At 43.9% G+C, this 13,312-nt stretch overlaps 1 protein-coding gene across 1 annotated transcript in view; it reads left to right on the top strand.

Annotated features, from left to right (window-relative positions):
* The first annotated feature begins 1,397 nt into the window (after window positions 1-1,397).
* The window catches only part of LOC115202253 (RING finger protein 150), a 28,008-nt gene continuing 16,093 nt past the window's right edge, over window positions 1,398-13,312 (top strand). Inside the window, exon 1 of the mRNA XM_029766268.1 lies at window positions 1,398-1,854. Coding sequence (XP_029622128.1) covers window positions 1,398-1,854 — 457 coding nt within the window. The remainder of the gene's footprint in view (window positions 1,855-13,312) is intronic.

Genomic DNA, 13,312 nt, shown 5'->3' with positions numbered 1-13,312 from the left:
AGAAAATGTCAAGAACTTTGAAAGTTTCTTCAAGTGCAATCCCAAAAACCATCAAGCGCTATGATGAAACTGGCTCTCACGAGGAACACCACAAGAATGGAAGACCCAGAGTCACCTCTGCTGCAGAGGATCAGTTCATTAGAGTTACCAGCCTCAGAAATTGAAGCCCAAATAAATGCTTCACAGAGTTCAAGTAACCGACACATCTCAGCATCAACTGTTCAGAGGAGACTGTGTGAATCAGGCCTTCATGGTTGAATTGCTGCAAAGAAACTACTAAAGGACACTAATAAGAAGAAGAGACTTGCTTGGGCCAAGAAACACGAGCAATGGACATTAGACCAGTGGAAATTTGTCCTTTGGTCTGGAGTCCAAATTGGAGATTTTTGGTTCCAACCGCCAGTATGGCCACCACAGCAACCAGTATGGCCACCACAGCATTCTGTAGATATGCCATCTCATCTGGTTTGGGGTTAGTGGGACTACAATTTGTTTTTCAACAGGACAATAACCCAACACACCTCCAGGCTGTGAAGGGCTATTTTACCAAGAAGGAGAGTGATGGAGTGCTGCATCAGATAACCTGGCCTCCACAATCTCCTGACATCAACCAAATTGAGATGGTTTGGGATGAGTCGGACAGCAGAGTGAAGGAATAGCATCCAGCAAGTGCTCAGCATATGTGGGAACTCCTTCAAGACTGTTGGAAAAGCATTCCGGGTGAAGCTGGTTGAGAGAATGCCAAGCGTGTGCAAAGCTGTCATCAAGGCAAAGGGTGGCTATTTGAAGAATCTCAAATATAAAATATATTATGATTTGATTAACACTTTTCTGGTTACTACATGATTCCATATGTGTTATTTCATAGTTTTGATGTCTTCCCTATTATTATGCAATGTAGAAAATAGTCAAAATAAAGAAAAACCCTTGACCCTCTAAAACGTTTGACCGGTAGTATATATATATATATATTTGTTTTTTTTTACTAACAACTTTGGTGGGCGAAAATAAATAATTCGCGGTCGCCTATTACCGATCCCTGTATAGCCGAACACTAGCCTTTACTATGGGGGACAGGTTCGACTATCTTCGTGATCCCCGCCCAGGTCACATGTTAAGAAAGCTTGTCCAGCGCGCACAGCTGACTGACAACAACATTGCAGGCCAGTCGCTTAGGTAGCAGTAGGCAGGGTGGAGAAGCACGACTACAACCAACTGTTTAAAAACATTTCTGTCAACAACCAGTTGGTTTGCTGCATCACTTTTCAAGTATTTCAACTTCAGGGTAGTCTGAAATCGTAGTCGTCGAGCTTGGAAAGGGGGGGGGAGGCTACCAGCGAGAGGCAGCTTTTAGGCTTGGTGGAGAGGGAAACACTCGCTATATCCTCGGACTGAACATGGCAATGTCCCTCATCCAAGCCTGCCGCAGTCTAGCTCTCTCAACATGGCTGCTATCCTTTTGCTTCGTGCATTTGCTGTGCCTGGACTTTACGGTGGCGGAGAAAGAAGAATGGTACACCGCGTTTGTCAACATTACTTATGTGGATCCCGTGACTTCAGAAATCAAAACAGAGAAGACTGAGTGTGGAAGATATGGCGAGCACTCCCCCAAGAAAGAAGCAAGAGGGCAAGTGTTGATGCCTTTGCTTTTGCAAGAGAGACAAGCTTGCGACCCGAACGTTAAGTATCCCCTGCCTTATCAAAACAGTGCTTGGATGGCGTTGATAGCTGCAGGCAATTGTACATTCAGAGATAAAATTCGCAACGTCGCTGCACTCCACAACGCTTCTGCAGTCATAATTTATAACGTGGGCTCCACTAATGTCAACGATACCATAACAATGCCTCATCAAGGTAAACTACACTTTCGGGGGAGCAATGCATCATACTTATCAAGCTTACATGACTGTATGCGATGCACTGTATCACATGTATGAGACACTGTACTTGTCACTGTTGTGACTTGGTGACAGTTTACAAGTGCTCTGCCCTCTTATCATGTCGTTATGGCAATGGCACACATTGTTTTAGGCTGTTGAAGACTGGCAAGGCATTCATGTCAGTAAGCTACAAGCTCAAAACGGTCAAACTCACTATTATATATTGAACTAATCAACAAAGAAGCACATTGTCCATTTGCTGCCAGTTGTGCCTACAAGAGCAAATCATAACAAGATGTAAGCTCAATGCAGTCCTCAAACCCTAAACCATTTTGATGTATCATTGTCTCTCAAGACAATTGTTTGGTGAACTGATCATGTATTACAGTTTTATAATTCAGTAGTAAACCGGCATCACTCCTCATTCATCCTAGCTGTGTGATAATTATCAATGAACAACTTTTCTCCACAAAACTAGATTTTGGATTGCAGGCCTACTTTTTAAGGGAATGGGCCCCTTGTGTAAAAAATATATGTTGATATTATGCTGCATAGCCCATGCATGAACTCACCATGACACTCTGGGAGTTGTATCCACCCAGCTCGTATAGACTATTGATGCATGTTTCCCTGACTGCATTGGGATATCCTACACATTCCCTTTACATTTTAGCCTATATCTAATTGTAATGCATATCTAATTCTTGCTGATTCGGATTCTGAACTGGGCCAAATGTTGAGTCAGGGGTTGGCATGGTACTGGCTCAGACCAGGCTGAGGCTGTTGTGTAAACTAAAGAGTTCTCCTGTAATTTCTCTCTCCGGCTCATTCTTTACCGCATCAAAATCTGACCTCACCTCGCTCCCTGTCCTTCTTCAGCACTGACAACTCACCAGGTGAAAGCCAGCCTCACGATGAGCTTCCACCATTACTGTTTTCACTTGTCAAGTATGTTCCAATCAGTGCACATGAAGAGATATATATAATTCTCCTGCTCTCACCCTGAGCCATGTAGGAAAGAATCAAGGACAAAGAGGAGCAGAGGGGGCAGGAAGTAGGAGGATTTTAGTTTTAGGTGGACATAAATATTAATGGAAGAAGGATTTAGCACAGTTACGATTTCATCCCAAAATTATTTAAATTTTTGGGTTGTAAAACTGATTCCTGCTTTGCAAGAGATCCAAATGGCAATCCATATTGGTACAGCTTCTGTCAACTTTGTGTGTGTGTGTGTGTGCATGTAGAAGAGTGATTGTTTGTTTTCATAAAACCTATCCAATTCAATGGTGACACTGAAATACCATAAATACACTTAGTGTATTAATGGGGTCGACAGACTAGTTCAAACTTACTAATTGAGTAATCTCTGTTTGCCTTGACTTGAACATCTACAGAAAGCGGCAGTTACTATGACAACTTTTCTTAGACATCTGATTTCGTGTTGTTCTTTTTAGTTTAACTGTCACAGCGTAGTGGTGGGTGGACATGTTTAAGATGAGCCAGCTTTGACAGTCTGTCCATGGGAATATCTGAGTCAGCCGTTTCCCCCCCAAGCACATCCAATGGACATTTTAATCAGTTGGGTATGTTATCCCTCAGTCGAAGGTGTTTCCGTCTCCAATACTGGAGCCAGCAGAGAAGGCTTTAATAGACAATACTGGTGTTAACTGGCTGCCAAGTTTCCACTGTAGACCGCTCTCTTTCATATCTAGGCTGGGTAGGCCCCCCTAGCTCTGCAAGTGACAGTTTGGTGGTGGTGGGCTCTGGCCACTCTGTAAACTTGCACCAACGGTGAAAAGGTCTCAGGAGAAACCTAGGGTTCGGGCATCTTATGAGTCCCACACAAAACACCCTCCTCCTCTCCTCTCTATCCCTGATCATCCATGATCCATACCTTCTCTCCACATTCCTTATCTTTTCACATGCAGTCTAGTCTTCATATACAGTACCTTGGAAAGTATTCAGACCCCTTGACTTTTTCCACATTTTATTACGTTACAGCCTTATTTTAAAATGTATTAAATATTTTGTTTTCCTGAGCAATCTATACACAATACCCCATAATGACAAAGCGAAAATGGGTTTTTATATTTGTTTTGCCAATTTATTACAAATAAAAAACACCTTATTTAGAAAAATATTCAGGCCCTTTGCTATGAGACTCAATTGAGCTCAGGTGCATCCTGTTTCCATTGATCATCCTTGAGATGTTTCTACAACTTGATTGGAGTCCACCTGCTGTAAATTCAATTGATTGGACATGATTTGGAAAGGCACACACCTGTCAATATATGGTTCCAGAGTTGACATTGCATGTCAGAGCAAAAACCAAGCCACGAGGTCCAAGGAATTGTCCGTAGAGCTCCAAGACAGGATTGTGTTGAGGCACAGATCTGGGGAAGGGTACCAAAAAATGTCTGCAGCATTGAAGGTCCCCAAGAACACAGTAGCCTCCATACTTTTTAAATGGAAGAAGTTTGGAACCACCAAGACTCTTCCTAGAGCTGGCCACCCAGCCAAACTGAACAATTGGGGGAGAAGGGCCTTGACAGAGCTCTAGAGTTCCTCTGTGGAGATGGAGAACCTTCCAGAAGGACAACCATCTCTGCAGCACTCCACCAATCAAGCTTTTATGGTAGAGTGGCCAGACGGAAGCCACTCCTCAATAAAAGGAAAATGACAAGGTTCTGTGGTCTGATGAAACGAAGATTGAACTATTTGGCCTGAATGCCAAGCGTCACGTCTGGAGGAAATCTGGCACCATCCCTACGGTGAAGCATGGTGGTGGCAGCATCATGCTGTGGGGATGTCTTTCAGCGGCAGGGACTGGGAGACTAGTCCGGTTTGAGGCAAAGACGATAGGAGTGAAGTACAGCGAGATCCTTGATGAAAACCTGCTCCAGAGCGCTCAGGACCTCAGTCTGGGGTGAAGATTCACCTTCCATCAGGACAATGACCCTAAGCACATAGCCAAGACAATGCAGGAGTGACTTCGGGACAAGTCTCTGAATGTCCTTGAGTGGCCCTGCCAGGAGGGCCCGGATTTTAACCTGATCGAACATCCCTGGAGAGACCTGAAAATAGCTGTGCAGCGACGCTCCCCATCCAACCTGACAAAGCTTGAGAGGATCTGCAGAGAAGAATGAGGGGAAAGCTCCCCAAATACAGGTGTGCCAAGCTTGTAGCGTCATACCCAAGAAGACTTGAGGCTGTAATCGCTGCCAAAGATGCTTCATGAAGTACTGAGTAAAGGCTCTGAAGACTTTTATGTAAATGTGATATTTCAGTTTTCGTTTATATATATGTATATATTTGCAAAAATTCTAAAAACCTGTTTTTGCTTTGTCGTTATGGTGCATTATGTTTGATGAGGGGGGAAAAAACGATTTAATCAATTTTAGAATAAGGCTGTAATGTAACAAAAATGTGAAAAACTCAATGGGTCTGAATACTTTCCAAATACACTGTATGACTCTGACGTGTGTGTATGGTTGCCCACATGCGTTTTGAGCTCGGCTACGCTCCTTTGTCTTTACTGTATCTCTGTTTACTGAGACAGATCATGCTAATGGATTGAAACTAAACAAACCATGTCTGTGTCTTAACACAACCTGACTGTGCGACTGGTTTGACGACATGCTGTAAAATGTAGCACCCTCCTTCACAATAGGTTATGCACTGCCGGTCAGCCAATCACCCTGTTAGCATGCTGCCAAACTGCATTAGCCTGCTGCAAAAGCACTGACACACCTCCTCTAACCAGTACAGAGTGGTGTCTGTCTGTATGTGCATCCAAGCTGTGCAGGTGATCGGGTTGCCATGAGGGTTGGCGTCAATGGAATGGTTACCATTGCGGACGTTTTTGCTTCTTTTAACTGAGGATTACGCCATGTGGACCACAACATGTAATTACATTCACATAAGCCCCTTTGTTCACATTCACTGGCTGTCTCTGATAGATTCCAAGCCCTATCTGCATCATCTCCTGGACTGGACAGTGGCGTGCCAGCATGCTGGCTCCTAATGGGGAAGTGAGGAGAGATGATGGAAGGCCCTACCAGATGCCTCAGACACATGGGGCCAGCCGAGGAGAGGGGTTTGGGGGGTGGGTGGCTACCCCTGGCGAGCTCTCTGATACCCCCATTGGGTCCCTCCCTGCTTGGCTGGCACAGGCCCAGGAGATGTGTCTGTTAAGGCGTCAGCATTCTTCAGTTCGGCTGGCGCCGAGGTCGGCTAGGCGAACCGAACAAGTGTGCTTGTACTCCCTTATAAGACCCTTGCTTGAAAAATGAGAAAATAGTATTTTTTGTCCATTTTGAGACGCCGTAGCCAGTATACACTTCTTCAAAATAGTCCAAATTAATCTAAGATAACTCAAGAAATCTGTTATTCATTTTGAAGTTTTTGCTGAGGAGATCTTATTCTCGCAATTTTACATCTAACTAAGATGTTTGGTGCAGTATTTGTCTCTTATTTAATTTTTTGTATGAAAATGAGTCATCTCTCGTTGAATGACAACAGACTTTATTGAAGAATCCCTACTATTGACCAATCACTGACGAAGGGGCGTAGACTTCGGCTTGCCTCCCAAAAAATTGTTGTATGCCTGAACAACTGAAGTGAACAGAAACATCACAAAAAGTTGGCATTATATATGCACTAACTCTTCCAAACTATTTTGTCTGGGAAGCATGTGGATACTAGCCACCACACACACACACACACACACACACACACCCTTCCTGCTGAGAGGGTACAGTGGGCCGGCAGTCCCTGGGTACCTACGGAAAAGAGGAGACTGTGCTATTTCTGGGGCTGCTAAGACTCATACTCCCAGCCCTGAGACGAACAGACAGAGATGGGGAGAGAGAGAGAGAGAGAGAGAGAGCAATGATGAGGGAAAGGGGGACTTAAAGAAAGCGAGAGAAGGAACAGTCCTCCTCTCGGTGAGCCAACAGAAGTGGACTGTATCGGCCAGGGTAACTGAGAGCCAAGAATCTTGTTCTCTCTCTCATCTTAATTAGGTTGGCCCCACCTGTGACAAAGAAAGCATACAAGGCCTTTTTGTATGAGAACACTCAGACCTCTGTGTGGACAGGACACATATGAATCCTATCAGGGCTGATCTTTATGAAAGACTTGACATTTGCAGTCTGGCTTTTATACGGAGGGAGAGCAATGAGCATGTGGAGGACATTTTCTGAGAGCTGGAATGAATCACTAGATTACTGTATGACGTGGCTCCCTCCCTCTGCCAGACCCTTTCAGTTTTTCTTTCGTGACCATGGTTTTTTAGGCAGTTGTTTTGTCGGCCATATTGGCTATGCAAATTTTGGTGACTACATGTATTAATTATTTGATATTTTTATGCAAAGTTTCGCTGGCCAGACTAACACCGTTGATATTGAATAAGGATTTGTGCTGTTTAATTACAGCTAACCATATACTATTATCCACTACACAGCAGGTTATGCTGCCCTCAAGGCTGCTAGCAAAAGCTAATCCTCAGCAGCACTAAACAGGTTAGCGCCCTTCCTCTAAAAATCAACTGCTCACTCGCTCTCTATTCCACCTGGCTTTCCTTATTATGCACCATCCTGGCTTATTATGCACCATCCTGGCTTATTATGCACCACCCTGGCTTATTATGCACCATTCTTGCTAAAGGATGTCTGCAAAGAGGAGAGATTTTGGTCCAGTTCAGCCTCTGTCAGGCCATCGGTTGATAATACACACTGCTTTGATTTTTAGAAGCAGCTATTTCGGTTTTCTTGTTCTTTCTCTCTCTAAATGAAATGGATTTTCCAACTACTTGCAGACAGTGGTGATAAAATGTGTATGACATCTTGCCCTTTGTGGAATATCTTTGTGTCTGTATTCTTGTCTCCTTCATCTGGGTTGCAATTTCTAGCCTGGTCCCAGATCTGTTTGTAGTGTCTTTCCAACTCCTATGGTTATTGACGTGACTATGACCGTAGGAGTTGGCAAGACAGCACAAACAGATCAGGGACCAGTCTATGTAATCCAAAATCCTACCCAGATGGTAAAGATGGCTAAAACCTTGAGTCTACTCTGCGCTACCTACTTAAGATCTCATACTTAACAGCTGAAGCAGGGCCAGTGTGCAAAAGCAACCATGGTCATATTGTTCTCAAGGCTCATAGAGGCGAAGAAGTTAATCCACTCCTTGAGGCCATGTGTTGCTACTAAACTTTTGGCATCCATGTTGGATTGTGCCCTCATGTCCAGGCAGTTTTTTTATGCGTATCAGTTGAGGGGTATCTGGTTAGGTTAGCAAGCCCATGATGTTTTTTTGAAGCTGTGTAGCGTTTGTCAGGGTGTAGGGCTCAGTGTTAACGTAATAGTATTAGCAGCCGGGAGATCTGTTTACCGTGCACACACAGCCTTGCTTTTCTGCCGGTGATTGTGCCGCTGATTGCGTTAGGAGTGGCTACCCTGAACAGTTATGTATGAACACACCATGGTGCTGCTGCGACGCTCGTTGCTAATTCAGCCAACTGTGTGTGTGTGTGTGTGTGTGTGTGCGCTTGTTTGCATATAGGCCTATATGTGACGTCCTTGGACCTAATGTATTGTGCCTTGCTGTGTGTAAACCCTATATGCAGGATAACACAGTAGCCTCCGGCCTACTACCCATTGTGCACTGTTACATCACAATGTGATTTAGGCCCCGTCTATGCCAGGACATTGGCTCCAGAGCTCTTCGTTCCTGATGCGCTTATTTCATTAGAATGCTGTGTATTATTAGATTTAGTCTAGTCGTTTTAGTTTTTTGGAAAGAATTAGGCAATCTGAAGCCGAAAAAAAGCACTCTTTGCCAGTAGCCCTTTAACTTCCATTTCAAGACAATACGCCTATGAGAAAAAGCTTCAAGAGTGCAGCTTTTGGACCCACACGAAGAGTTGGGCTAGTAAAGATTATTATTTTTATTATGTAGATGATCTATTGATCTGCTCTCCTTTCTCTCCATAAACCTGTGGCTGTATGTCTCTTACGACCGACTAGTTACACATGGAGATTTATGAGCATAATAATGCATTGCGCCTTTCCCATATGAAATGTGTGGTGTCCATGAGGGATCAGTCCCTGCGTCACACACACACACACACCTCGGGGTTTATTTCCAGGACCACGTCATGAAACTGGGCGCCATGGCGACCGACCGAGAGAACAGAGAAACAAGAGTTGTATTCTGTCTCCTCCATCTCTTCCCTCTGTCCTTTGACCACCCTCTTTCACCCACTGTATTTTTACGTATTCTCACTGTTAGCTAGACCCGTACAGATGTGAGTCATGCAACTCTGCCAAGGGAAATTAGCATACCGTGCATGCCGTATCCCATAGGCGGCGTGTGAGTTTCAAGTTTGGGGAAGCAAATTTTCACCAGAAAAATGCACCTTTATAATAAAGCATTCCCATGCATCATCATATTTGCAGACTTATGTAAAATAGCCTACTATTCCTAATGTGATGAGTAGATTGGATAGTCATAATTTAGGCTAATAATATAACTTAATCATTGAATGCATGGCTGTAGGCTATATCAAATCAAATGTATTTATAAAGCGCTTCTTACATCAGCTGATATCTCAAAGTGCTGTACAGAAACCCAGCCTAAAACCCCAAACAGCAAGCAATACAGGTGTAGAAGCACGGTGGCTAGGAAAAACTCCCTAGAAAGGCCAGAACCTAGGAAGAAACCTAGAGAGGAAACAGGCTATGAGGGGTGGCCAGTCCTCTTCTGGCTGTGCCGGGTGTAGATTATAACAGAACATGGCCAAGATGTTCAAATGTTCATAGGTGACCAGCAGGGTCAAATAATAATAATCACAGTGGATGTCGAGGGTGCAACAGGTCAGCACCTCAGGAGTAAATGTCAGTTGGCTTTTCATAGCCGATCATTGAGTATCTCTATCGTTCCTGCTGTCTCTAGAGAGTTGAAAACAGCAGGTCTGGGACAGGTAGCACGTCCGTTGAACAGGTCAGGATTCCATAGCCACAGGCAGAACAGTTGAAACTGGAGCAGCAGCACGGCCAGGTGGACTGGGGACAGCAAGGAGTCATCAGGCCAGATAGTCCTGAGGCATGGTCCTAGGGCTCAGGTCCTCCAAGAAAGAGAGAAAGAGAGGGAGAGAGAGTTAGAGAGAGCATACTTAAATTCACACAGGACACCGGATAAGACAGGAGAAATACTCCAGATATAACAGACTGGCCCTAGCCCCCCGACACAAACTACTGCAGCATAAATACTGGAGGCTGAGACAGATACATTTCTTCTTTCTTTGCACAGGAACATCTTGGCCTTTTATGAACACTTCATGCAATTCTACTACACTTTATATGACTGGAGACATTAGCAGGATCTTTTTTTAATACGACAAAAATGACAGAGTAGCCTACTCTGCTGACACTGACAAACAGATCAATTAAAACGATGTTGTCTGATCCATCTAATCGTCCTATGAGAAGGGTAGACACATACAATTATGACGTTCATCTAACCTGGAGGAGGAAATTATTGTCCAAAAACTAACTTTCAAGTAGCACTAACCCAACCATGAAAGAGTGAATATGCGCACTCACCGGGAATATGACCCATACTTTCAGCTGGTGCTAATAAGATAGTATACTCAATTAAATTGAGAATTTTGATAACTAAAAGACAGATTAGTCTTTTCATTGTCCTTTCTTTACAGCAATAGACATTTGCTTTCCAAATGATACTTTCCTTCAATTGTATTTTGAAATATTGCGATATGCCTGGCTGGGCTTCTACTTTTCACTGACATTCGCAACTCAACAATCATCTATGTGGGTATTTGCCAGGCGCGCTGCCCAAATTGCGGCGCCTTCTGACTGTAGGCAATGCGGTTTAAAAAATGTTTTTACATTTTTTTTAATTTCACCTTTATTTAACCAGGTAGGCCAGTTGAGAACAAGTTCTCATTTACAACTGCGACCTGGCCAAGATAAAGCAAAGCAGTGCAACACAAACAACAACACAGAGTTACACATGGAATAAACAAACGTACAGTCAATAACAAAATAGAAAAGTCTATAAACAGTGTGTGCAAATGAGGTAAGATAAGGGAGGTAAGGCAATAAATAGGCCATAGTGGCAAAATAATTGCAATTAAACACTGAAGTGATAGATGTGCAGAAGATGAATGTGCAAGTAGAGATACTGGGGTGCAAAGGAGCAATTAAAAAAAATAAATAACAGTATGGGGATGAGGTAGTTGAATGGGCTATTTACAGATGGGCTATGTTCAGGTGCAGTGATCTGTGAGCTGCTCTGACAGCTGGTGCTTAAAGCTAGTGAGGGAGATATGAGTCTCCAGCTTCAGTGATTTTTGCAATTCGTTCCAGTCATTGGCAGCAGAGAAGTGGAAGGAAAAGCGGCCAAAAGAGGAATTGACTTTGGGGGTGACCAGTGAAATATACCTGCTGGAGCGCGTGCTACGGGTGGGTGCTGCTATGGTAACCAGTGAGCTGAGATAAGGCGGGGCTTTACCTAGCAAAGACTTATAGATGACCTGGAGCCAGTGGGTTTGGCGACGAATATGAAGCGAGGGCCAGCCAACGGATGGCACTGTGATAGACTGCATCCATTTTGCTGAGTAGAGTGTTGGAGGCTATTTTGTAAATGACATCGCCAAAGTCAAGGATCGGTAGGGTAGTCAGTTTTACGAGGATCCACAGCTTATATGTTTTTAAAGAAGCTAATGATCCTCTCTGGCCAAATCATGCTTTCTAGCGTAGTAGCTTATTTTGAATTATTTTATGAGTTTCTGTATCGACAGGAGTAAGATAATTAGCTATATAATTTTGCCAATTTACTTTAGGGGAAGCTTAGCTCCTAGCCTTATGGATGCGCCGACTGTGTCCTGTGCCAAGCTTTTGGCGGTTTTAAATCCGTATTTGTTAGTGAATATATTTCAGTCTCTGGAGTAAAGTCCATTGTTCCTTTTCTAATCCAGAATTCATTAATGAGCGGGTTGACTGAGTCATCCATTTCTGAATGCCTTGCTGCTTGCTTTGTGTGTTTCTTGGGCTAAAAGTGTTGCAGCTACTTTTATTTCTTCAGTCACAGCTTTTTCCAACCTGTTTATGTCTGTTCTGCAGTGATAATATGGTGTTGCCACCTGCTAGGTGCCAACTTTCCTCTCGCTCTCTCTCTTTTTCTTTCTCTCTCTATCCATCCCCAGGGTATGGTGATATAATGGCCTTGGCCACTCTCAGACCTCCGCCGGGTGCCGAGGGTATCCCACAATGCCCTGTGGCTGGCGGGCTGCCCGGGCGGAGGTGATGGCAGAGTGAACGAGCCTCTCCTTTAGAAATTACTGATAGATGGAGTGAAGAAGTGAAGCACCCTGGGGCTTCTGTGTTCCTGTGGCTCCGCACAGACGCCACGGTAACAAGGCCGCAGAGTCCTAGAGGAAATAATGTCACCGAGTTACAAAGGCTACTGAGTCACTTAGGCCCTTGACGACACAGACATCATCCCACCTCAATGTGTGGCTGCAGATGGAGTGTCCATGGAGTGTAATCTCTTGTCTGGGATTTTAAACCACTCAGACACCTCTGATAGGCTATACTTCCTATCTATCACTCTCACCTCACCTCCCAATGCTTCAGTCAGTGGTTAAAGTGTGTCCGTGTCCGATAGACAGATAGGCAGTACATACTGTAACTGCAAGTTAAGGCACTCGGATGAAGCTTTTTGGCCTGCTTCTTATGAACGTGAATGGCGGCCATTTTGAAATCTTCAGGGGAATCGATTGTGTTATGTAGTGTGTTAGTTTAGGACTTAGCCTACTTGAAGGATATTTTATCACTGTAATTATAATTTTCTGTGTGAAGAAAGGGTGTATCGAAGCTATAGTATCTTTTTGGGGTGACGGTTGAGGATTGTGTGAAGTGTCAGGTCACAGGCCATAGGGAGAGTGGCTAGCTGAGAGGTGAGGATGAGAATAATGTCTGGTGGGAGGCCCTGTTAGAACTTGCTGGTTTCAACTCTGAAAGGAGTTAACTGAAGTGTTAAAACACAACGTGTTAAAGTGGCACTTCTGTTGTCCATGACCTTGATAACATCCAACTCAACAACCTTCAACTCGGTTCTGAAAGTGTTAAAATATCCTTGGTGGTTACAATTTTCCACTCTGTTGACTATCTGGTGGTGTGAACTAATGGCTTTGCTATGAAATTATGTTCCCTTGTAGAGTGTCTGGGGGTGTTGTACTTTGTTTGACCCCAAATGAGTTACCGATCAAACCTTTTTAGTGGCAGCTGGGCCTGACCTAATTGTCAATTGGACTGTGTTATCAAAGCGGTCTGGTATTGTGACACCAGTGACGTGAAATGTTCAAAACGTTGCTGATAGAAATGTCAGCTAATGAATAGAGCTGATA

Source organism: Salmo trutta, chromosome 11 (genome assembly GCF_901001165.1).
Source record: "Salmo trutta chromosome 11, fSalTru1.1, whole genome shotgun sequence".
Taxonomy (NCBI): Eukaryota; Metazoa; Chordata; class Actinopteri; order Salmoniformes; family Salmonidae; genus Salmo; species Salmo trutta.
Note: the sequence above shows the minus strand (reverse complement) of the source record. Positions and strands in the feature narration are given on the sequence as shown.